The sequence below is a fragment of the Saccoglossus kowalevskii genome, chromosome 3 (assembly GCF_978046115.1).
Source record: "Saccoglossus kowalevskii chromosome 3, keSacKowa6.1, whole genome shotgun sequence".
Taxonomy (NCBI): domain Eukaryota; kingdom Metazoa; phylum Hemichordata; class Enteropneusta; family Harrimaniidae; genus Saccoglossus; species Saccoglossus kowalevskii.
In genome coordinates, this window is record NC_140643.1 from 35,010,030 (window position 1) to 35,037,787 (window position 27,758).

A 27,758-nucleotide genomic window follows, 5' to 3' on the forward strand; every position below is an offset into this window, starting at 1 on the left:
AGTATACATTTATTAAATGTAGTAGTAATACGGTTTGTGATTAAATGAAATTTATTTGTAGCATTAATGTTGAATGTAATGCATTCCGTTGGTAAAAAGAATATCATATATTATGTGGGTGTTCGTTTGAGAAATTACGTATACAGACATATACCAGAGGTTGCTTGTGATAAAAATTTATTCTCGTAAAAGAGATATGGATAGCAACAAGTCGTGAATCTCATAGTGTATGTACATTTAAAATATGTACGTAAAATAACACCTTTAACTGAAAATATCGCCACCTACCGTAGTGTCAATATCCGAGCATGGAGCATGATCCGAGTAAGCTCGGCTCTTTTCGCTGTCATGGGCTGATACAGTCGTATATCAGACACTGTTATTATAAAAGAAGTCTCTTTCAGATAAATTTGTCGTTGCTCTGTCAGTTTATCAGTATTTTTTTATATTCGACTTGCTAGACATGGCTCCTCGTACGAAGTTCGGTTTGTTGTGGTTTGGAAACAATATTTAAAGTGCTGCGTGAAGATAGGCGTGGCTAAGGAACGTCAGCTGACACACTGCGTCAATTTCTTTGTAAAAGTTGTTGTGCGGCATTATAAACATGATAAACGAAAGGTTGTACAAACTTCACCTGTCATCGTCCTGCTGTTGGAGATTCCGTTCACAGTGCTGGGTGGCGAACACTTGTATTGTGAGTTGCTGTTGTCATTCAACTAAGATATAGTGGAGATTTACAAACCACTAGGCTTAGAACCGACACCGGGGACTGACTGACCAAGTTAGTGATCTGTCCTTCAGTCGGGCGCATCGAGGCCGAAGTCTCACAGTACGAAGACGGAGGTTCGGCTCATGTGTGCAAGTAACCAAAGTGCACACAACAGAGAAGTTGTATATTTTCTTTTGATGGACACGGCTCTTCGATGCAATGTCGAGACGTGACAATTATTAAGAAACGGTGTCTTAAAACTATGTGCATGCAGCAGTTCTGTGACCCTGCTTGGATTCGAATCGAGTCAAAATGGTGGACAAAGTAGACGAAAGGAAAAAGAAAATTATTTATTCTGATCGTGGGAGCACTACTCCAGAAAAACAAAGTATATTTGGGGGATTATTTGGACGTGGGAAGTCAAAAGGAAAAGCTCGGAGGCCAAGGTCTAGGTTTTATGAAATCAGCGGGCCCGTCGACGATGGGGCAGTATCGTCTCCTCCCACCGAGAACGAAGCCACGCTTGCAAGCAAAACGACGTCGTCTGCAGTACAAATCGAAGATGACGAAAACGTGCCGGGAGCCGGACACCTTTTTGAGCCTTGTTCGCTCATAAATGCTACTTGGTGTGACAAGTGTGGAGACTTTATTTGGGGAGTTTATAAAAGGAGCTTAAGATGCAAACGTAAGTACAACATTATTAGAAATAATTGCAAATGTCTCGCATCATTATTCCCTTCACCTGTGTGTCGTAATGAGGTTGAGTCGTTTACTCAGACCCTGAAGTAGTCACAGTTCTATTTCAAGCGACAATTTTAAATACCGAGTATGTGTATTAATTATTTAATATAGAAAAAAAAATGTCAAAAAAGATGATATAGTAAGTACATAATTATTAAAAATGTATAAATTTATGATTTTCAATATTTCATATTGATATATGCACTCAATTATCTCCCCTTTTATAAGACATTGTCAAAATAACTACATATGCAATTTATCATATTTGTATACCTTTGTTGAAATTAATTAAAGTAAGCCAGAGAGGAGAATGCAGGTGCAAATTTCGACTGGTGTCTGGGGACCCGAGTTCAACTTTTCATCAAAAGGGCTTATGCACAACTCCCAGGTCAAACATCTGAGTGATTTCAAATTCCGGGGTATAAATTCACTATCAATTTCATTTTTCTCATCGTTTCTTAAAAAGTGCAAGCAGTTGGCATGCAAGTTCAAAAACATTTAAAATTGGAAACACAATTTTAGAAAATATTGATAATTTTTACATTATGATTTTCCTGTTGAAAGGTCTAACAAAATATAAATTATGAGTTTAGCTAGACAGCAAGCCAACATTGTTAAATATAAAATGTATTTTCACATGTAAAATGATTTACTATATTCTAATTTGAAGGAAAATCATCAAATAATAAATGATAGAATTCATCAAGTTTCTCCAGGACAATACCGATACGTCTAGAAAGTGCCAGAACTGGTGATTTTTGAGGTTCATATCCAGAGTCCTATCAGGTCTGATTTATATATGAATAGCGATTATAACTTTTTTTAAAGAAATTTTTTTTTTTAATCTCTCAATTAGGAAAGTCTTAGTAAATTTAAAGCTGTTTCTGTTGATTCTGTAAGAAATTCATAGTTTTGTATCATTAAAAGCACAATGAGGAGCTGTGATTCATTTGTGGCATGATTAGTAACCCCCCCCCCTTCCAAAAAAAAATCCACATGCTGCTATGGATCAATTTTGAAGAATGATATATGTACAGCCGCTTGACCTTATGTCCAGTGGTTCTGTCAAATGAGTTGAACCACCATCCGCAGTGTAATATTTCATGCTCTAATTTATAACTCTTTTATATGTTGTGTCAATAGAGGGAATTTTATTGCTCATTTCACCATCAGTAAAAATTTGAAATAAAAAAAAAATTTCTTTGAGTTAATTTTGCAGATGGTTAATTAATAATATCGATGAATAAAAACATGGTCATTTTGTTGGGATATATATGGGTTTTTGTGTAGTGGTCATATAATTTCAGTTGTATTTTACTCCAACCATGTCAACTATCTACAGAACCATTTTAAGTAAATAACATAAATAGCCAGACACATTTTGTTAACTGGATTTGTACTGCTGTCAACAAAATATGTTCCAATATAATTTAAAATATGTTATAAGAATAAATAAAGTGTGTTCTCATTTTAAGACGCACATCAATATTGGAACACTAATAGGAATTTAATTAATATTATCAACCATTTTCTGAGGTCTTTAGTATTTTGGTTTCTTTTTCAAGATAAGTTACCGAATAATTTAATGTTGCCTTGGAGTACCATATTTAAGTTGACGTGCAGCACAAGTGAAATGAAAGTTGAGACTTCTGTGAGTGAATTTTAAAGCGATATTTGACAACAGCAATCATAGGAAGAGATAGTATCCACCAAATATTGTCTTGTTCTAGTGTCAGGTCTCGCTACTATCGCTGAGTTTCTGTTCAACAGTTCAAAATAGGCCATATCCAAAATTAAATTAAAACCGATTGTGGTGTCCACTCTTTTCGCCATCCACGATTCAAACTAGGATTAAAGACACCATTCCGTTGATTCAAACTATTTCTTCGTTACTGACTTTTACTACTTTATGAAGAGACACAACATGTTGAAGTCCACCATGTTGGACATTTGTGACGTAACAAATCTGCAAAGAAAAGAGGGCTCTTTAGGTCTACATAAATAATGACGTTTTGACTGTGTGAAAACAACTCTAACTTTAATCTTGTTTATGTAACAAACAAAGAATTTGGGCAGGCCTTAGGCACCTAAATGGGAAACAGGCTAATTAAACTTGTTGATTATTTCATTCATAATTGTACGTACAACTAATGAGTACAGCACATATACCACATCATTGCACTTGTCATTAGTTGTAGAGGTAGGTCATATTACATGTATATGAGCTAGGTCAGGCGGCCTTCTACTTGTAGTATTGGTACACCTGTATCACTATGCAAACACTGTATTGTATATATTACAGCTCTTATTATTTATTGTACTTTTATATATGGTAAGCTGTCATGCAATCTCTGATGAATTTGAATATGGCCTCTAAAGTCGTATATATGGGCTATTACCCATACAATAAGATTCTTCACATTTCTCAAGCAAAGGAAAGTTTACAGTTTAAAAAATACAGATCACTTAGTATAAAACAACATATTTTTTTTACATATATGGGTATATTTGACAAATTCTAAGATTATTGGAATTTTGATCAAAGAATTGTGTATAATTTCTCACATATATAATCTACAGTATCAAGTATACATGTATTTTAATAGACATATATCTGCTTACATAATACCCTCATAGTAAGTAATTTACTCCAGTTATTGTAACCTAACGTTCATATTGCTTTCTCGGCCACATAACTATGCCAAATAAGATGCTTAAATACTATTGAATAAACTTTGAACTTTTTTGCCCATAAATCTTTTTTTTGTATAACTGTGTATAAATAGTGTAGTACTATAAACATGTTTTATATATGAAGTGATATTTATATGATTCTTTTATTTCTTTTAAATATGACACATTTTGAAAATTGTGTATATGTAGAGTATTATTATTTAGAAAGTGTTATCTAATGACTTTATGGAAATACCATTATAATGTAATATAATACTTAAATATTGAAAGAAAATTGTTTTATCTATTTTATTTTGAGTTTTTTACCATTTTAATGTTGTCCTTCGACATACCTGATAGGAGAGATTCCTGTGTACCCCCTATGTCACCATGGTGCTTGGCAAGCTTATCATCAAAATCAGGTCTACTTTGTGAATGCATGTATACATATATGGATAGGTCATTAACTTATTGAGGGGGGATTTATCTAGTGAGGGACAGGTTAATGAATTACACAAATGGGAGAGGGGTTAGAGATTGCACTAAAGATAGGTATTTAAAAGAATGGAATAATTCACACCAGGAACAACTAAAAATATAAGAAATTTGAAAGGAGTTTTTCTATAGTGTAAAATTATATACAATATATGACAGATTTCCCCATTTTTTTATTTTTTGTGATAACCTTACTCTTTCGATCATTTTGAATTAAAAATCAGACAAAATACGCAGCTGGGGTAAAAATTATAAAACCTAGTTACTACAAATACCGGTAAGCCTGAAATTCCTTTATGAGAAACTGTTAGACAGATCTATCCTTAATCATAAGATGGACAAAATAGAACATGGATCCTGCAAACCTCAGCAAGGATGAATTACGTGTAAGTGTAATAAGGAATCGCTTTACAATCAACTGTATTTATATATCCAACCTCCCACTGACTTAGGAATTATATACTGTTAGGGGTTGACCTATAGAAACTCCGGGGATTGAGGCAATGGCAGAATTGAAGAAAAAAATTGTACAGGAAAAAAATCCTGTGAGATTAATAACATAATTTCTTTATGCTTATTTCTGAGGGAAAACAGTGAAACACAAAATTAAAAAAAAAAATATAGCAAATTCAACATGGGGGGAGGAAGGATGTTTTGCGTAGTATCTCACCCAGAGTTTCTATTGGTCCACTCCTAATAAATATTTGTCTCCAGTACTTTGATAACAGAATACTATCCTATGGCATTTGTGGGATATGAAAATTATTTATTACACATGATTTAAATTTACATAGTTATTTGTTGGGTCATAATTAGTATTACATCAGCATACATTTGACGACCTGTAATAAAATCATTTGATTGCTTAATGAGTGTATTTTTCGAAATTGTCAACATTCAAAATACTGCATTCCTGGGTCTACTTAAGTATTTGCAGTAAAACACAAAATAAATATTGTATAACTGTTGTGACCTTTGACATCAAATTGATGTAAATAACAAAAAAGAAAATGGTGTCTGTTCACTTGATGTTGTATAGTGCATGTTATCTGAAGAATCAAATTTTTCAATTTTTTCCCCTTTTTATATTTGATATTTTGGACAATAAAATTATCAGGTGTTTTCATGCACAATATTATGCCAGCTGCTTGATAATGGTGAATTTCTTTTACATTATAGTACAATGAATGAAGTCACTTTCATGGATGATGACTCAGACAAACCATAATATATTCTGAGAAAGCAGTCATTTAAAAACAGAAAAGTAAAAACACCTAAACATATATTTTTTTTTTTAAATATACCATAGATAGCCAAATCATACCATAAAATATAGTTTTAGACACATCGTACAATTGCATGGGTAAAGTGATGTGATGTGATGTGAAAACGGTTGAGTAGTCTCCATCAGTGAAATCAGTCAAATTATTATGCTTGATGCACATGGGAAGTGACACCTAAAATAATCAGTGAGAGGTCATCAGAGAGAGGCTTACCCCCTCAAGATACATTGAATATTTCGCCCAGGGCCTCCAGTAAGTTGCCATCTTGTAACATAATTCCTGAGGTTCGCTTGACAAAACTGGATTTCAATAGATGGCACCCTCTATAGACCTGGACGCAACCCCGGCGGCCATCCTTTTTAACCTGCAAGTGATTTTAATATGCAACATCAGTATATAGCGAATATGCTATGCTTTCAATGTCTACATATCAGTGATGTCCATTACAAATTGGCACAAATGACACAGGAAATGTTTGATTCAAAATGAAAATCAGAGAAAAATGATCGATAGTTACAACTACTGTTGCTTTAAGTTAAAATTTTAAAGAAGCTGATTCTTGTTTATGGTAATATTAACAACCAGTGCTAAAACTATTCTACCTTTTTAATTGGAAAGGCCTAGATATGTTGTAGCTTTCAAAACTATTTATTGTACATTTATTTCAAAAAAGATCAAAAATATATATTTGTTTCTGTTATTTGACTGGTTAGCTTGGTGCTAATTTATAGCATTGGTTGAAATTAACCAGTTGACACTTAGCCTGCTGTAAGCCCCCATGATAGCTGATACAAATGGAAGAAATGGCATCACCTAGTGGGTGATATGTTAATAGTACAGGTAATACTATTTGTGGTTATCAGGATATAGGCCACAACTGAGTTTTTCCGTTCCGAAAATGATTTTATTATTGTTTGCATCTAGGATACCATAGAATTTTACAAATAATGTTTGTAAAATGTGAAAAACCTTGTGGCGTCTTGGTATAGGTGGTTATGGACAGTAGTATAGACCTTGAGGCAGCTTAGGTTATTTAAGGAATTCAACATCGATGTTTTAGTGTCCCGCTTTGAGTAAGCTTTGAGTAAAAGTGTTCGAACAATGAAACGATTTCAGGAATGTCAAGCGTGATTGCAACTGGAGAGCTTGTCAAAATATTATTTTATGTCAGTATTGTAGAGTAATGTACTTGGCTTGGTTTGTTTTGTGTTCTAGCTGTTGTTTGAAATTGATTTGCCCTTGAGTGATGGGATCTCATTTCTATCTATAAATCAGCTTCAGTGGTTTTAAAGTAATATAAAATATACAAAAAGTTTTAAGGGGAAATAACCCAAGATTGTTTAACTGTCAAACCTCTGAACAACTGGTATTTTTTTTGGTTTGAATATGTTCTTGTTTAAAAGTTTCATGCCGGTAGTTTCCTCAGACTGAATTTGGACATGGTTGAATTATGAATGAATTTATTAAATTAGGCAGAGGTTTATCAGGAATTATCTTGATATTGGCATTAATATTTAAAAATAGAATTATTTTTAATAATATTTTGATTTCTGTCCAAGAATACATGCTGGTTGTGCAGTGTGTGTGTGTGTTTATATTTAGTATAAAAAGTAGAAGTGAAAAAATCTACAGTAACTTTCTAAAACTTGTATGATACTGTTAGTTGAAGACACTATCATAAATTCTATTCTAGTTTGAAATGTAATGATCATATTGCTGAACTTTGGTATAAAATGAATACAATTTATGAGTAACGTAATGTGTATGCCATTTCCCTATGATAGCCAGCAAAGGATTCAATGCTCCCGACCATAGCAATTTTCGCATATTCTTTTTTCAAAATATCCCATTTTGTTCAATAATTTCAGACAAAGGGCCTGACTGTTTTCAGTTAAATTTACTGTTTTACACCCAAAATATGGCAGATAATTAGAAATGTCCCATGACACTAGTTTCCATTATGACAAAATGTCCTAACCTAATTTTAAAATAACGAAATCCCTGGCCAATAGGTATTAAAAAGTTATTATGAATGAGAAAATCATTTTTTTTCCTATGGCTATTTAATGATTTCTAAGTAGTTATGCGTTATTCTGATATGAAACTAGCTTAGGAATTGTCTCGTTTTCTAATAGTTATATATTCTTTTGTGCCAACATACACTGTACATAAGGTGTTCTATGCATACACATGTACTAATGTCAACCAAACCAAATGGTGTTTGATGTCTCACTATTCAAGTAAAACACCTCTGTTAGTACATGTATTACCATAAAATATAGTAGCTCCTGTGTACAATACACTACGTATATAAATGTTGACTATCTTGGAATATAAACAGGTAGACAATAAAATACATGATACTCAAGTATTATAGAACATTTCTGCTTTACTACTGGTATCAAATAATTCATTCTAGCTTCAGAACCAGATATACATGAAATATTTTAGAAACATCAAAATGTTGGTGAAACATTTTTGTCTTTTTGACTCTGTGTACCAAGCACACAATGGGAGTCTTTGCAGTTTATAGTTTGCATGATAATTAGCTAATTTTTAGCTGTTCCATGACTCCTCCGTTGGTATCTAAAGAGCCACTGATTGGATTTTGATGAAAGTTGGTACATAGATGCTCTGGACTAATGTGCAGATTTGATTAGTTTTGCGTAAAAATCTATGCATATTAATTACCTAATTTGCATATAATTTTTAATGAATTTTTGACCTTTCCACTGATATCTTCTATACTAATCATCACATTTCTATGAAACTTGGTCCATTGATGTCATAGGACAATGCACAGACCTGATTATTTTTTAGGTTACTACCATGCATATTAATTACCTAATTTGCATAATTAATCAATCTTCAGCTTTTGATATTTCAACATACTCCATTTCAATGAAACTTAGATGCATAGATGCTCTAGGACAATGCACATACCTGATTAGTTTGGGGTTAAAATCATGCATGTTAATTACCTAATTTGCATAATTAACTAATTTTCGGCTTTCCCACTGATATTTCTAGTACTAATTATTCCATTCCAATGAGAGTTGGTACATACCTGGTAGATGGTCTATGACATTGCAAAAACCTTATTAGTTTTTTACACTCAAATCTGTGCATATTAATTACCTGATTTGCATAATAATTACCTGGTAGTCAGTTTCAGCTTTTCCATTTTTGAAGTAATTAATATTTAATGTGTCTCCAGTACTCTCAGGAAGTTCTTTCTAAACTTTCTTTGATTAATGTATTTGTGCAGAAAGCCACAATCTATTAAGGAACATCTACAGTCGACTAACGCAAATCACTCAGTCATGAATTAGTTAACAATTTGATAGCTTTATTTCGGAAACCAAGAGTTAACTACCCGGTAGTGTACAAGAGTGTACAAGAGTTAACAAAGCTGGCAGTACAATGAGAAAGTAACAAAATTTGAGCGGCAAAACTGTGATTGGCTGAACATTATACATTGTATCTAAATATAACAATGGCGACGTAATCTTAATATTTCTAACATAAATTAGAACATGTAGGTTCCAACAATAGTATTTCATTAATTTTGGACAAAGTCGAAAAAATTTACCATTGAAATTTTTTGCAGGTTTAATTACTTTATGAAAGTTGACAAATTGTAATAATTATTTTTAATTAATGGTTAATTTGTACCAAACTATATTGAGCTTATATGTATGCACCAAAATTTAAAAAAATAAATGTGATATATTGAAAATAATAGTAGGTATATACTTGCAACACTTGGCAGTGTTTATAAATCTGCAGTTGCATGCATTCATGCATCAACGTACGTGAACCCCCGCAGGCTGTTCTGCAACTAATAACCTTTGACATTATAGTCACAGTTTAAAAGATCTGATTCTTTTCTATCGTTGTCGTTTCTGTATAAGTGCACAATACCGAGTACTTCCATGTGCTGTAATTATCTAAATAGGTTTTGAATTGAGATCATGTTGTCACCATCCCTCTCATCACTGCCCCACCGCCACCATTGTCAGCTTTGTCACTTAATCACGGAATGCATCACTTTTTTTTTTACCATTATGAAGGTTTTTAAATGTAATTATCATTAGGTTGATATTTCAGCTAAAAGTTAGAGTCTTACACAAATACTGTGGTGGGAACAACGTTTGACCATGAAAAGGGTAAATGTACCAATCAATTCTGGTCTCTATGACGATACTGTGTAAGATTTAGAAATAGCCTGTACCTAGGCTAAGTAACTACAAGTATGAATGAATTTCCATTGTTTATCACCATTTTTCACAAATAATACATGCTGGCTAACCTGTGTTTTTGTCAAAGTTTATTTTATTAAAGTTGAGTTTATTTACTTAATACTCTAAATTAATTTTGTTACCATAGAAACCATTATGAGACCACATTTTTAAAAACATTTTTGAATCTTACACTAAAGCACTTTAGTGTGATTGTCCTGAAATTGTATAAAAGTTATGATGAATGTTTAATTTTTGACCAATGAGAAATTTACAATATTAGATAATTGACAAAATTCATGGCGTTTCTGAATACAAAATTTATGGTGTCTCTGAAGACTATATAAATTCGTGGTGTTTCGGAAGACAAAATTTCTTAAAAGTCACTGATAATTCAGTGAAAAGAACATTACAAAAAATCATGGGTTTCACTGACTTGTGAAAATCTTATTAAAATAAAAAGTGTTTGCAGTATTTTGTGAATTCAACCCGAAAGAGACACTGTTCTCACTTTAAGTGTGGGTCCTATACAATGTATAAGTGATAGAAAAAATGTAAAAAATGTGCACTGTGCATATATATCTTAAACCCCGTACCAGTCATATAATCCAAACAAGGCTAGACAGTCTGGGTTTACAACTTAATTGAATACGTGTCTCATTATTCACAGAATTAAATAATTCTCTCTGATATGGAGACATTGCATATACATAGCTGTTTGTTTAGTATACATATTTTAATTTATATATCCCTTATCTATCATAATAAAAATATCTTTCTTGTTCAGCTGTATAAGATATTCATGTGATAAGGTAATAAAAAAGTAATAAATAATAAAGCAAAAGGTTAAGTATAATATTAGTAATACCGTTATGGCATTAATAATTTTTGGTTGAAAAAGGAAATGTCCATTACTGAATGTTGAATATGGGCAATGCTGACATGCAATAAACATTTGTACGATATTATCAGGCCTTAATATTAATATTTCTACATCTTTATTACATTTTTAGAAATACATATATTAATTTCTATCAGTAAATAGCATCAAAGAATTACCAAAAAATGAGATGAATTGTAGATAAGATTACAAATCATCTTTTTTATTTCTTACTAAGAAGGTATTGTGTATAAATTCTCCTGCAAATTTGATAATATTTTTATCTCTGCTTTGCAATAATAAACAAATATTTGGAGATTAGTTTGTATTTCAATGGGAAACTTTATCGCAGACAAATATTTTTTATATTTGACAGATATATTACATGTATATATATATCCTTTGCTGTCTGCATTAAGGCAGCTGATAAAATGTATTTTAATATTTGACTGACTCAATTATTGATTGGCCATCTTTACTTCTCAGAATAATTGTCTTTACCAACTAGATAAACCACAGGTTCTATTCATGTGTTATTGGTGTGCCATTGATCATATGGCTGTCACACCTGTTCCTATCATTGTTAATAGATTCACACAGATTTTTTGTCAGAAGTAATAAACAATAATGAATTTTTCACAGTGTGATATTAGATTCTGAATTTATTTGTGTGCAAACAAACAACAAAATATGGCGGCTGGAGAAAATTGGTTGTCAGCAAAATTTTAATCATAGAAGAGAATAGAATAATGCTTTATTACATCCTTAATGAAATCTGACATTTCAGTTTTGGTAATTGCTGTATTAAAGCTTTTTTTAAAATAAACTACAATTAAACTACACATACAATACAATAATAGATTTCAAATAAACAACAACTAAATCACACTGAAAATATAGAACAACAATACAATAATAGATTTCAAATAAACTACAACTAAATCACACTGAAAATATAGAACAACAATACAATAATAGATTTCAAATAAACAACAACTAAATCACACTGAAAATATAGAACAACAATACAATAATAGATTTCAAATAAACAACAACTAAATCACACTGAAAATATAGCACAACAATACATTAATTATCACCTTTTCTGCATATTTTTCTACATGCATTTTCAATGATTACTTATCGTGCTTCACTTAAAGTCATCGAGTACATCTGTCGGGCACCCACTTGACAATGACAATGAGGAGAAGTACAACTTGATATGGTTGGATGCTGCAGTAATGAATGCAAAATGTTGTCTGCGACATATAATTATGCGTTGCTGCCACCAGTTTCTTTAAATCCTTCATTGCCGTTCATGTACACGATGACTCATAATAAATACCATAAACAGCAAATGGATGTGATTTTAATATAGTAATTAATATTATCATCATAGGCATATCGGTCTGAATGTTTGGATTGAATATCAGATTGACGAATGATAGTGTGATTTCATCACAAGTCTTGTGGGCTCCGATGTGGGTCCCGATGTGGGTCCTAATGTGGGTCCTAATGTGGGTCTTGATGTGGGTCTTGATGTGGGTCCTGATGTGGGTCCCGATGTGGGTCCCGATGTGGGTCCCGATGTGGGTCCCGATGTGGGTCCCATTGTGGGTCCCGATGCTGCTATCAATGCTAGTCTCAATGCTGTTCTCAATGTGGGTCCCGATGCTGGTCTCAATGTGGGTCTCAATACGGGTCCTGATGCTGGTCTCAATGCTGGTCTCAATGCTGGTCTCAATGCTGGTCTCAATGCTGGTCTTAATGCTGGTCTCAATGCTGGTCTCAATGCTGGTCTCATTGTGGGTCCCGATGTGGGTCCCGATGCTGGTCTCAATGTGGGTCCTGAATAACAGGAATGCTACTGATGTAATCCCTCTCCAAACATGAAAGACTAAACATTTTGGCACATGCTGGTGTATGAATGGAAAGGCCATGGCGACCAGATTTCAGTAACTATGCAAATATCACACTCAATGGTTTTGTATCCGGACAGAGTGCTCTGTGAAATTGCTCTTCTTGATAATCATAATGTGTTGAAAACTTTAAATAACGAGCGAATGATGAACGGTCATTCAAATTACATTTCCCATGATGCACTAGTGCAATCCCAGGATTGTATAGCTGCACTTTAACTCTTAATTCTTCCTGCCTAAAAAAATAAAAATATTTTGATCAGTAATTGACATAAAATATATTATTAGCTATCAGTCTAACTAAAAAATATAAAATACAGAAATAATTAAATCCTAAAATTGACAAATTTAAAACCATTGAATACTGCGATGAAAATGATAATTTATCAGTCCATCTTGTATATCTATAACCTAATATAGATGACAGGCCATCACATCAAAAGAGCTTGATTAAAGTGAACATTGTCATGCATTTTTACAGGATATTTGTATAGGTGACTCATTACAAGCTTATTGTATAATGAGTCTAAGAAAATGACATCTACATTTCAAGTATGGAACGTTGCATTGAACTGGGCAGTTGAAAATAAAATGAAATTGGTAGAATACAAAAAAGAACAATGATTCTTTGTTTCCAGTTATTGAATGATATTGTGCTGGGTTTGACTTGTCTGAAAGGTTGATGTAGCTTGTAGACATCACATTTAGTAATCTATTCACAGCATACAGCAGTTCGGATAGTAATATGTATACAGTTCATACCCTATGTCAAAGCGTAATTACTAATGCTGTCACCTCTACACAGAGGTGACTGTGTCAACTCGTGGAACATATGCCTGGAGTGAAATGGGAGGTGTGAGTTGAAAGATTTCTGTCGACAGGAGATTCCTAAAACCCATTTCTCATTTGTAATAGATTTACTATTGGTATAAAATTGAAACATTTTCAAATTATGTCATTGCCCACTGCACTCGATGATTGGCTGGTTGGATTCAACTGCCATTGAAATACCTATTAATATTTATAAAAATCAAAGGAATGGGCTTGTTGACCTGACAATACCGGTAGATGTAGGTTCTAATAACTCATCAAGTTTTTATCGGATTGTTTTCAAACATGGATATTTTGTCAATACAGGCTCTGTACTTTAAACTTTGGGTGATATAAGAGCTTTCCACACTGTAGTGTCAAATGTCTTGAAGCAGTCTTGGAGTTCTGTCTTTGATCTTGGAGTTCTGTCATCGATCTTGGAGTTCTGTCATCCTATGCAAATGTCCTTGACTGTAATGATTTGCAAATGCCTGAAAATGTTTTTAGTCCATGTTTGGAGGAAAACAGGGACTTTTGTTTTGACCTCCATAAGTGTATGTGTGCATCTCCACATGTAGCTCGAACATGCCTGGACCTGTCACATTTAAACCTCAGACATATATTATGCATCTGGTGATATATAGGCACATTCTTTTGTTTCAAAACGTTCCAGATCTCTGTTGTGTATGACGGATTTCAATCAAACATTATGGAACATTGCTGTTGGGTATTTTTTTTTTTTTCTCAATTGATTCAAAATGGCCGACAGGTGGCCATTTTGTTTATAAAAAATGCAGTTCCGGAGCTGTATTTTCAACATTTTCTGACTGATCATGTTCATAATAAATAAATCAAATTGTACATATTCACATTTATTCAGTGACATTTGGTGATCAGATTCAAGTTTTTGATATACAAATGTACTTTATTTTTCATTAGTATTAATTTGAAAAGGTTTATACAGTGCTCTTTATATATTGAAATCACAATTACTAATTTAAAAACAAGACATGCATCTAATGAAAAGTATGTGATTCTTTTTAAGTAACCGTGTTGAAATATAATATTAGCTTATAGATAGAACTACATTTTATAAAAGCTGTTAAAGTGCCTGTGCAATGCCCACCCACACGCTTCCCATTTTAGATCTGTGCCCCACTGAAATGGGTAATTATTGATTTTTTTTGCTGAAAAAGATTACTCGTATCCAAGTAAATTTGAGATATTTCCCGTGCTGTAGCCACGCCCACCTATCCTGAAACGGTCGACTGTTTCCGGATTTCTGACTCTCGCCAAAAGTGCGCCATCAAATGCAAAAATATGAGAGGAAGCCATACCCCTGGGCCGTACTTTTATATCACTGTGTCATTCAACGTACAACTGTACTTTTAAACGATATATCGTGAAAATAATGAGAAAAGGTTGGGGTGGACTTCCTCCTAACAGCGTCATATGCAGTGTCCACTTCACCTCAGATTCTTTTTTTTTTTGTCCATGACAAAACAACTAGGTTTTAACGAGAAACGCCGAAAATACAAAACGTTTTCGAAAAAATAGATTCCGGACCAGCCCATGATCACTGAGACGGATTTCAGAAGGGAGAGAGACGTCGAGTATGTGTTTCAAATGATTTGATTTTTTTTGCGATCCTGATTATCACTTTATAGAGACCACCCGTGTTATGTAAAAGGTAGCAGTAATTTTGATAATGACGCGAAAACGAAGCGTCGGACAAACAGGAAATTACGCAGCCCTCCGAATATTTTCATTTTCGCAGGCTAAAAGTGTCTGAATTGTTCGGTTATTGGTGTTGAATGTCGAATTCACACCTTTGTTGCCTTTACTTGCAGCTTGATCGGCGTAATAATTTACGGAATAAGAATCCGGGCTTGAGCTGTCAATGTATTTCTTTAATATGATGCCATAATCATGAAAATCACCCTAAATCCACTCTGAATTTGTCTGTATGTGAGTCGCTCTCAATTATTTTTGTTATCCAATTAAACGCCGCCATTCACACACTTGTCCCCCTCATGACCTGACGTGTTCAACCATTACAACGCGGCAGTCATTTATTTAGTAACTGTGTTTTGTCGTTTTTTTTAATTATTTCTCTATTTTATAAATCAATAGTGTCTAGTAACCTGCTAAATAACAAGACCATTCAGCCGTCAAATTTGATTTTGTCCAATGCCGGAGTCCAGCGACAGTGTACAAACGTGCTCCGGTGATCGTGACAACCATGGTGACTAGCTACACCAGACCGGACATATTTCGCATCTGACTCAACCCCATGCAACAAACTTGATACTATGTGTTCATTATGGTCCATTCTTCCTCGAAGAACAAATACATAAGTGGCAATTTAGTCAAAGACGAGAAAACAGCACAAGAAATTTGCCTTATTTACACATATCGACAATGCAAGCTGCCTAGCGACTTCCCCTTCTGACATCACAAGGGGAATTTCTGTATGCAAACGAGAAGCTAATGAGGAGCCTCGTTTTAAAATACACAAAAAAAAGTTTCCGTGGACTGAGTTTAAAACACATTTTTTTACTTAAAAAAAAATATTTATGCTTAGAAACATAAAAATTAATAATATTTATGTATCAATGGATAATTTTAGGCGTGAAAATAGCAGCCATTTCACAGGCACTTTAAGAAATGACTGCGCATTGGTTGATACTCCCGCTGTACTGTCTTCACTGTACTGCATATATTGCAGTATCCTCGTAATAACCTCATATTGTCTTTTCAATAGTCTTGGCTACCATATCCATCCTAATACTTGCACGAATACCATCGATAATAAATTCTCAGTTCTTAAAATCTGGTCTGCAGTCAATGAGTTTGTTTGTATATAATATATTTCGGTTACTACATTTTCATATTTTGTTTACCTTTTTTTAAAGACTGTAAGTACACATGTCATCACAAGTGTGTGAAGTATGTGACGTTGGATTGTACAGAGTTAAAAGAGGAGAAACCATCGCCAGAAAATACTTTACTTACAAAGGTAAGATATCATAGTTATTCCGAATTTTTAATTTTTATGGTTGTAAGGTAATGGAACTTTGATTATTTTCTTTCATTTCTCTGATATGTGTAGATGATGATTCCACTAAAACATTGGGTGAAAACAGTAAATTCTATCCTACAAAAGCCTCCAATTGGTTTTCATAAATAATGGCCAACAAACTGCCATTTGTATCTCAACAAAAATATAAATACTTTTCTTAGGAGAGTCACAGTGACTTAAAGTCACGAAGATATGCTTACAGCTGATTCTGCAACTTGTCGTTCACGTAATTTTGCCCTTGTGGCAGCTATGTTTGTTTTTATTATTAGAGGACGCTTACGCGCATAATCATTTCATATTTGGAATTAACATTTCCTAATATGGTAAAATGAAAATGCCACAAAATTACGGCACGCTGTAACTTATGGCATTACACGTTACGATGACAAATGTATAAAAATAAATGTTATGTACAGTACAGTTTGGAGGTAAATTTACTTCCATGGTGGCTCTCATTTGGCTTTTTCATGAAAACATAACATTTTTAAAGTGAATCTCATTGTCATCAATAATTTATTTAACTTTTTGTTGTAATGTACCTATTAATAGAGTATGAACTCAACAATATCGGTAAACGGTTTCATCTTTATTAGCATCCGGTTCACAGAAATACAGACGGCACAGCTCCAAAAAAACACACGGAGCATGTGACACAAAGTACTGCACATGCGCAGTTCACTACATAAAAGGTCAACCGGATGTTTACCCCAATGCATGCTGGGAGTTTACTGCACTGCATACTGGGAGTTTATTGTACAGCAAGTTTAACACCTATGATATGCAGTTTTCCCTGCACAATTTACATATTTAGGTAGTTTTTCCTGCACAATTTACATATTTGGCATTTTGAAAAGCAAGCCAAGCTAGCTCCAAGTCAGCTTTAAAGGTAGATAAATGTTAATTTACATTCGGACCATTCTGTGCATTCCGTCAGGTATTTTGAAAATTTGATTGAAAAAGTCCTTTTGTATGCAACTATCTTGTTGACAATAACTGAAATACAAAAATGATACCTACTTACCAACTCTATTTTTGTTTTCAGTGCTATCAGAAACACACTATTTATTATTCATAAGTATGCAACTATCTTGTTGTTGATAATAATTGAACCTATTGATAAAAGAAATGAACGACCTTTAGTACCTACTTACCAACTTTATTTTTAGTCCCCATTCGGACGCAGTCCGAAAACGGGGACTTATGTTTTGACCTCCGTGTGTTTCACAATCTGAGTCAAGATGGCCGAATGGTGGCCATTTTTGTGCTAAAAATCATCAAAATCAAACATTTTTCGGCTGTTTACAGATGGATTTTGTTCAAAATTTGGTATATACGTTAGACATTATAGGACCTTAATGCACATCATTTTTGTTTTTCAGATAAGATTCAAAATGGCCGACTGGCGGCCATTTTGTTTTAATGAATGTGGTTCTAGTGTCATATCTCTGACTTGCTTTGACTGATTATGTTCAAATTTTAAATATTCAATATAGATCATGTCATAGATATACAGATATATTGGTTTGATGATTCTATTAAAAATGGCCGAATGGCGGCCATTTTTGTGCTAAAAAATCATGAAAATCAAGCATTTCTCTGCTGTTTACAGATGGATTTTGTTCAAACTTGGTATATACATTAGACATTATGGGACCTTGATGCAAATAATTTTGTTTTTCAGATTAGATTCAAAGTGGCCGACTGGTGGCCATTTTGTTTTAATGAATGTGGTTCTCGTGCCATATGTCTGACTTGCTTTCACTGATTATGTTCAAATTTTAAATATTCATTATACATCATGTCAAAGATAGATAAATATATTGGTTTGACAATCCTATTCAAAATGGCCGAATAGTAGCCATTTTTGTGCAAAAAAAATCATCAAATATCAAGCGTTTCTGGCATTTATGGATGGATTTCGATCAAACTTGGTACATATATTAGACATTACAGGTTTCTGATGCACATCATTTATTTTTCAGATCGGATTCAAAATGGTTGTTTTATTGAATGGGTTTCCAGACCCATATGTCTGACTTGTTTTGACTGATTATGTTCAAATTTTCAATATTCATTATACGTCATGTCATAGATATACGGATATATTGGTTTGACAATCCTTTTCAAAGTGTCCAAATGGTGGCTATTTTTTTGCTGAAAAAATCCTCAAATATCAAGCATTTCTTGCATTTATGGATGGATTTTGTTCAAACTTATAACATACATTAGACATTACAGGTTCCTGATGCACATCATTTTATTTTCAGATTGGATTCAAAATGGCTGACTGGCGGCCATTTTGTTTTAATGATTGGGCTTCTAGAGCCATATCTTTTAAATGCTTTGACTGATTATATTCAAATTTTATATATTCGTTATACATCATGTTATGTATATATATACATGTATTCAAAATGGCTGATTTTGAATGCTGTTCCAGAGCAATATCTCTCAATATGGACAAGTACTTGTTTGACGATCTGATACAAATGTCAATCATTTTAATGTTAAAAAATCATATTTCTGACATGGTTATATTCCAGCTATATTACTATAAACAAAACTATATATCTTAAATTTGATAACTAATGGGGACTGTGCCATGCATGGCTTGTTTTTTATAATTCAGTCCCCTTCTGTCCGTTCGTTCCGAGTCATATTTCAGAACCCTGTGAACCAAATCTGTTCATACTTTATCTTGGACATGTGCACATGCAGTGGTTTACTTGCTTCAATCCAAGATGGCTCACTGACAGCCATTACTATAAACAAAAAACTATATATCTTAAATTTGGGACTGTGCCTTGCATGGCTTGTTGTTTTTAGTGCTATCAGAAACAAACTATTTATTATTCATAAGTATGCAACTATCTTGTTGACAATAATTGAAACTATTGATAGTACCTACTTACTAACTTTATTTTTGTTTTTAGTGCTATCAGAAACAAACTATTTATTATTCATAAGCTTTTGAACCAAATAAATTTAATAAAAGTTCTGAGGAAAGGCATGTATAGTTTCATTATGTTTGATTTTAGATTCCTGAGGATGTGAAGCCTGGAAACATGACTGAGGATGAGGTTAGACGACGAGTAGAAAGCTACAATTCTAAGTCAAATGGTTTGGTCATTACAATGGTAAGTGAAATTACAATTATAATTTAAATCCTTGTACAAATAAGGCTTTTAAATTACGTGTCATTCCAGTTATGTATAAACTCATTATAAATAGATATAAATTAGAAGATTGATTGCAATTTCATTTATATCTATAACTGGAAAATGAATGTAAATGTAAAATACTTTATTTTTTGCTGGAATTAATTTTCGCTGAATAGAATTTTTGGCTGTTTTGTGAAGAATTTATTTCCACTGGATTTTATTTCCACTGAATCTTTCCTTCCGCAAAAAATAAATTTGAAGCGAAAATAAAGTATTCTACAGTATTTTTTTTCCACAGAGAGTTTTTGGCTGTTTTGTAAAGAATTTATTTCCACTGGTTTTTGATATAAAATATAGGAAAAGGGTCTATTTGCTAGATTTCATTTTCACTGAATCATTCCTTCAGCGAAAAATAAATTTGAAGCAAAAATAAAGTATTCTACAGTAGTTTTTTTCACAGAGTTATAAATATGAATGCCATCATATTTTCAATTGGTAATGCACTTAAAGTAAAATTGTAATAATTGTTGAATCATTACAATATGACTTAAATGACTAATGTGCTCATGTACATACCATAGTCATTTATGTACGAAAATGCACTACTAATACGATAATGTGGGAAGGGGAGGGAAGCTGCCAGGAAGTACGATTGCCTTGTTTTGTAGCAGTCAAAATCAGATTCTGTCATGGCATTAAGATTCTGACAATGCCTTTTCTCACTGTTTTTACTGATTAGTTAAGAATCTTACTTCCACATAGTAACTAATATGATGTATTTTTACCCTATAATTTAATTTTGTCCATGAGTCATTCTGATACTAAAACTACCAAACAGACCTGAGAAAAAAGATAAAAACAATAACATATTATAAAGGGATATTATAATGTCAACAAAATCTTCCATAAATCTACTATTTAAAATGCTGACAACAAGAAATTTTAACTAGAGTTTCTCCAATGTTTTGACCCAGCTTACACAAAACAGTTGCCACTTTGGCCTACGAGAAAAAACTCAGATCAATGTTTTCAATAGAAACAAGTGTACATCTTTTTTTTAAAGTTAAATTTAGAAAGTTAAATCTTGAAATTATTACTCTCATGGAAATAATAGATGGTTCACCAAATCAACAATGTAGCCAGGTGATTGGCTAACGATGTAACATTTTAGAATTTGTTATTCACCATCCAACTTCCCTCTCTGTTGTTCTTCGTTAAATGTACTCAAACCTGGTGGTGTTCCCTCCATTACTTCTCTGACAATTCTGGGGTATTGGACCTCAGGAACAGTTTGTGAACACCACCTTAGATGAGGTCTGACAACATAAAAGTTGATCTTTTGTAAATGATCTGAAAATGGCAACTTTCTCTGTGCCTTTTTTCCTTTGTTGCCAAATACAATGTATACTTACAAAGTTTTGCAATAGTCTAAAAAAAAAAATGAAGCTCAATCGTGACTATAAACTTAGTTCCTAGCAAGTTATTGTTTTTTTCTCACATGGTTTCATTTATCCATTTTTTCATGAAAGAGTCGATAAAATTTATTATCAAATCCTGGATCTGAAATTTAATGCTTGAGTGTGCCTCTTGGAGTAAATAAGTCGTGTCTTTCTTTTAAACCAAATAGACAAACTGTATTTGCTCTATTAGTGTGTGCACTAATGTGTTTCTATGGTCAAAATAAGCAATATTTTAATGATTCTGTGTACAACAACAATGTGCCTCTAATAGAGCAGTTATCAGCTTAAAGTTGACTTCAGTGTTTTTGATATCTCTCTCTCTATTTGACTATTATATATGAACTAATTTGTCTTTTCTTGTATATACATGTAGTTGCCTACCGGGTAATTTACTATTTATATTTTTTATTTTCTGCAGGATGAAAATGGTGATACATTTCGTGGTTTTGTTCGTGTACACATGAATTTATCTCGGCCTATCAATGTTATGGCTGGAACAAGACCAGCTTCTGTATTTGGTGTTATAGACCAACAAGATCTTAAATCTAAAAAAACGTCTTTCTTTCTACCCAAAGGCACAGTAAAAGTGAGTACCCCGGTATTTAAAATCTGTATGGTAAATTACTGACTTTTCTATCAATGAATCACTATAATCTGTGTTGTACATAAACAAATTCATGTAAGACATTGACACATGCGTCAAGACGACTCTAGCACTTTAAAATGGAGTTTCTATAAATAAATCTTTTTATGTGATTCATGGTTGCCTAGTCTGTTTCAAATTTCTTATTATTTTACTTGGAGAATACAGATAAACCATTGGAGTACTCATCTCATGTATTTATTTATTCAGGATTTATTATTGTCAAAGTCCAGCTTATTAATCAAAATGTCATTACCAAAGTTAGAAAGAATAACTCATGTGTCCTTCTCTCTGTAGTTATTACATATTACAAGTGACACAACATCACAGGAAGTTATTGTAGCTTTACTCAATAAATTTAAAGTTACTGACAATCCTAGGAAATTTGCTCTTTTTGAAAGAAATGACAAAGACCCAGATAATGGTAAGCTAGCTAATTATTCCAGGGTGGAACTGTGAATCATGGAGCATCCAATGTGATGATATAATCCCCATTTGGCAATATGGTACCACAATTTATCAGTAATTTTTAATGCCACCATTTGGTATGTGTAGTGAATCTGGTGGGTGAAACATGACTGGCTAATTTAATTTAATACTCTATGCTAACTTTCAAATCTTGCAGCATGGCTACAGACGTTTGTTTACATTAGTTAACAAAATATTTGGCATAATATCATCACAAATATTTTATTATTCATTGTCTAAATTCAGTAAAATCTACAATCGTACTGTGTATATTGTAGACCAAACATGTATCAAAAAATTTCTATGATATGATTTTATTTACATGTAGCTGCACAATTTTTGATCTTTTTGTAAATCAGATATTGTGTTGCACCAACAATTTAATCTCGCCAGATTTCTTAGAATAATTAAATATCACAGCATCAATAAAATGATATAGTAATATTTTATGTGTTTGATATCACACAAATTAATGGTATCTTGGCGTCAGTATGCCGTTCTTATCATGTTACTTTGGGAATATTGGATGATGCGGCTTTAGATATCTGATAGAATAGCATTAGAGCAATGCTGCCATAGAAGACAATTACCAAACAGTATTTCATTTTAACCTATTTCTAAAACCCAGGGTTCAATAAAATAACTCATGACAACAAGAAGTACCTTGTTAGTCACAATATTCAATTTTTTTCATCTTCTGGAAATTTGAAATGTGAGTGAATCTTTCAATATGTTGGTTTTTTTGGTCACTAATCTATCAATATTTAATTATTCATCTCAACGCTGGATGTCAAATATTATTTTCAACACGTTTCTACTTATTCTCTTAGATATGTTTGTTTGTTTTTGGTTTTATAAACCCTGTACATATAGTCGTATCTGTATTCACTTGGAAATATTCCAACTGCCTTGTTGACTACTTGTTTATATATCTCTAGTAAACCTTGACAACGGTACCCTATTTATTAAAGGTCATCAGTTCCACCAAATCTTTTTGTAGTTTATATGTGTTTAGTGGCAATTTTATGTTCCAGATATAAATTTAACATATAAATAAATAAATATAAATTTGATATAAATATGAGTTGTTTCGTTTGTTGTTTCTAATTTCCATAACTGACAACTATGTTTATTTTGGTAGAGGACTTAGTTTCAGGGTTACTTTAATAGTGTCAAAAAAGCCGAGACATTTATTGAATCAAACCTAAAGCACAGCACACATGGTTACAATCCAACCCATAGAACCTTATACCCTGGTAATTTTCCCACTAAAATGTTGAGGTAATGTTTAATGGAAAATATGGAAAAATAAAATAGGTTTATTTTGTGAAATGTGACAAAGTCGATTTAGTTGTTGAAAGGATATTGCATATTTAAAGAAATAATTGAAAATATTTTCTTTCAGTGACTATGAGAAGACTGTCTGATTATGAGCGACCACTACTTCTTCACTTATTGTGGGGTCCCAACAATACAAATAGAAAGTTTGTACTTCAAGAAAACGAAACAGGTGACATAATGGTAAGTGCAGTAATAGTACTCTCCATCCATATCAGTTTCAATAGCCACTCCCAGGATCCTTAGCATGGCTGGGAATGCTCACTTACAGAATTCACCTTTGCACTGAGTTCCACACACTTTATTTGAGCATTATTCTGACCAATAGCATCACAGCAACTCAGCTCAAAAATCTGAGAAGCAACATATCTATTGCTAGTGAACATTCAGTCAAATAATGTACTGTAAAATACTTAATATGTGCATTTTTGTTTAATTGCACTGCCGGAAAGTGTTGGTCATCATTTTATAATGTTGGACTATTCTAACATTCAATTGTGTAAAGTTGAATAAAGTTTTCAAAGAAATTAACCTATGATAAATAAACTTGTACTCCTGAGTTGAGGAAAGGGTTTATTTTGCAGTAATTATTCACTGATTTTTAATTTCGCTAATAAGTAAAGTTTGCTGTATTAAATCAATACGAACATGTCAAATAACAATATAATTCATTGTTTCCCTGCCAATTTCATGAATTAAAACCCAATAGTGAAATTAAATGCCAGTGAAAAGAAATGGTTGTACAGTATAAGGTTGGAGAAAAAATTATGTTAGATTTTACTTTGTGTGGCAAAGCTTTTTTTTGAGTTAGCATAGCTCAAAGCAGGACAATGAATGTCTGTGTTTGATATTTAATATGGTTTTGTTAATGGTTTCCTTCCGGTAAATTCTTGCAGTGGGAAGCTTTCAGTATTCCGGAATTGCAGAATTTCCTAAAGATACTAGACAGAGAGGAGAAGGAACATTTGATACAAGTACGTAAGAAGTACAAGGTGTACCAAGAAAAGATGAAAGATGTAATGAAACAAAATGAGGCTTCTTTGAAAATTTAAACAGCTCAACCACTATCCAGATGCAGAAATCATTTTGGATATGTGACTAATCTGAAAGTACATTGCTAAGCAACCAAATATAATTATAAATTTATGTAATCTTCAGTTTTATGTACTTTATTTAGAAATGTGGTGGTGGCAATTTCACTCGTGCTGTAGTATAATGTAATGTGCAATAGCGCCCTCAGTTGTTTGAATGGGCAAATACTTTTGTTGCAATCCGTATTGGAATGCATGTTTTGTTTATGTTGTTGCTTGCCAATTACTACCACTATAAATGTGTATAAGTGCACCAGCCTGGCTTACTAGGCACAGGTAGATGGTAGAATACTAGAATCATGGGGAAGTCCTTCAATGTTTTGACTGAGTGTGGGGAAATGGCTAATTTCTGGGGTGTTTGGACTTCATGATGCTGGCTGCTAGAGGGCGCACACACAAATTTCATATTTGGCCGATTATAACAATAACTAAATAATGCAAGTAATTGACAACGACTGATAAACAATGAAACTTGATTTCTCAGTTTTTCTAATAACTTTGGTACTAATACCTGAATTTAAACTCTGCATAAAGAGGTGCATTTGGTTATGATGTGATTATTTTGTCCAAGTATTTCAACCTGAATATAATCTATGAGCTGTTGTTGGTTAAAAAAATCAATGTATGATTCACTGTACATGTGGTTACGTAAAATCTGTATCTGTATTATGTTAGTATAATCAAAAGATCAGCACTTCTATCAGAAATAAGGTGGTTGTGTTAATCAATTAACTCCAAGCATTGGAGTGTATTTCATTGTAATCCCTGTTTTAAACTTGGCCTTTTAACTGTGCAAGCTCTATCACTTCAGTTAAGTTTATTTGTGATTGGGCGTATCAATCAAATTCATGATAGAAATAAACAATACAATGAGCTGCTTGGTGGAAATAGATCCAGACTTTAGATTCATATTCAAGATTTGGTTTATAATACAGCTATTTTTCTATAGATGGTTGAATGTCAGTGAATTTATCTTAGGTTCCAAGACTTGCACTTTTTCTTGTATATATTTCATTATCAGCTTTTACTTTCACCAGTTGGATATTTTTCCATTGGTTTGAATACACATAGCAGTCTTGTACAGGTATCCCTCTACAATTAGACTGTAATGTAAGAACGTTAAATGCAAGGCAATATTATTTTACCAAAAGTGGTTTCTTCAGTTATTAAAGTCCCACAGTGATCAGTATCTTTAGTTAACCCAGCTGATAACTCATTCATTAAAGTTGTATTCACACTTTGCAAATAAGTGAAACATAAGCTCTCAGAACAAGCTAAAGATATAAATGATATTGTACCATGACCTTTCCATACATTCATTTTGAGAGTACTGGAGGTTCTTATTCTCTTGCACAGACAGTCAAACTGGCCTTCAAGGTTAAACAAAGCCCCCTAACTCTCTCTGTTAGTTACCCATCCACAATCTCAGTGTGTATATGTCATGGGATGGTATGTACCGGTACCTCACAGATTTGTAAAATATCAATTGAACTTTAAAGCGCGGTAGTCGTCGTGCTGCGCATGTGCGACATTTGTGTTGATAAACATTGATTTTCCCACAATCCAATGCGCCCTTCAAATGGAAATCACAAGTATGAGGTTTGACCTGGGCGCGACTTGCACTGATTACCGCCGACTACTCCTTCGATACCTTCCAAAAACATGAAAATTGCTTAATTAAAGCTTCGAAACGTCTCATTTCGTACTCGTTGATCTGCGCAACAGTCAAAGTCGCCATCTTTGTTTATATGAAACCAGAGGTACATTACTTGGGGTTTGCAACTCGCATAGTACTGTATGGTGACATCATGTCAAGATCCCATTCAAGTCTCTTCTCGTAGATAGCGAGACTGAGGCTACGACCTTCTGACATGACGCATATCAATGTTCAAGGTTTGTAATGAAAAAAATAAACTTTTCTTGTCACTATCATAGTGAAAAATGTAATAAATCGAAAATGTACAGAAAATATAGTTCTCGTAATCCGTCATATCGTGGGCAGCTATTTTGATTCACCTGGACATCCCAGTATCCTAGTTACCTCGGGCATGCGCATTCGCATGTTTTCTGAGTTGGAACGCTTATGCGAGAGCAAGATTGTGACGGGATCTTGGTATCATGTCACCGTAGTTACAAACTCCAAGTAATGTACCTCTGATGAGACCCATATATCTCGCACATGCAACTACCGCGCTTTAAGTCTGCTATTTTTTAAACAGTTTGTTTTCACTTGGGTCTTACTCAAAAGATTTAACGTCTGGTTTTCAGGATGAGTGGCTATGATTTGCACATGAATACAAATTTTATTTGTTTTGTGAAGCCTGTAGAGAATCCTGGCATACTTATGACCTTAGTAGCCATCTTGTATAGAGGATTATGGGATATAAGCTTATAAGCTTAGTAGACATCTTGTATAGAGGATTATGGGACATGAGTTAAGTATAAAAACTTCCATAATTTCTAATTATTTAGTCACATTTTACTTAAATCTCTTGAATTACGGGATCTATATTATTTTGTAGAAGTTTTCCAACAAGAAAATTTTATTTTACATAACATTCTATTGTTTCAATATGTGAGGATATACTTGCATTGTCAAAAAATATTCTTAAAGTATATGTACTACTGTTTTACACACAAGTCTCTTCCATGCTAAAAAAAAAATCAAGGTGTGTTTGGGGTGAAGAAATTTTAATTTATTGTTAGCTTCCTTAATATTCACAATGGAAAGTCAGTTTTATTCCATTAAATTTTAGAATTCTTA

General features: G+C 33.1%; 1 protein-coding gene across 1 annotated transcript; it reads left to right on the plus strand.

Moving 5' to 3' along the window:
- Positions 1–313: 313 nt before the first annotated feature.
- Positions 314–27,758, plus strand: LOC102801102 (ras association domain-containing protein 1-like). Its single transcript, XM_085497125.1, has 7 exons — positions 314–1,394; positions 16,667–16,770; positions 19,872–19,970; positions 21,873–22,040; positions 22,395–22,521; positions 23,971–24,086; positions 24,800–27,758. Exons 1-7 carry the CDS (start codon positions 1,022–1,024, stop codon positions 24,953–24,955), a joined length of 1,143 nt encoding a protein of 380 aa, XP_085353251.1. The 5' UTR covers positions 314–1,021; the 3' UTR covers positions 24,956–27,758.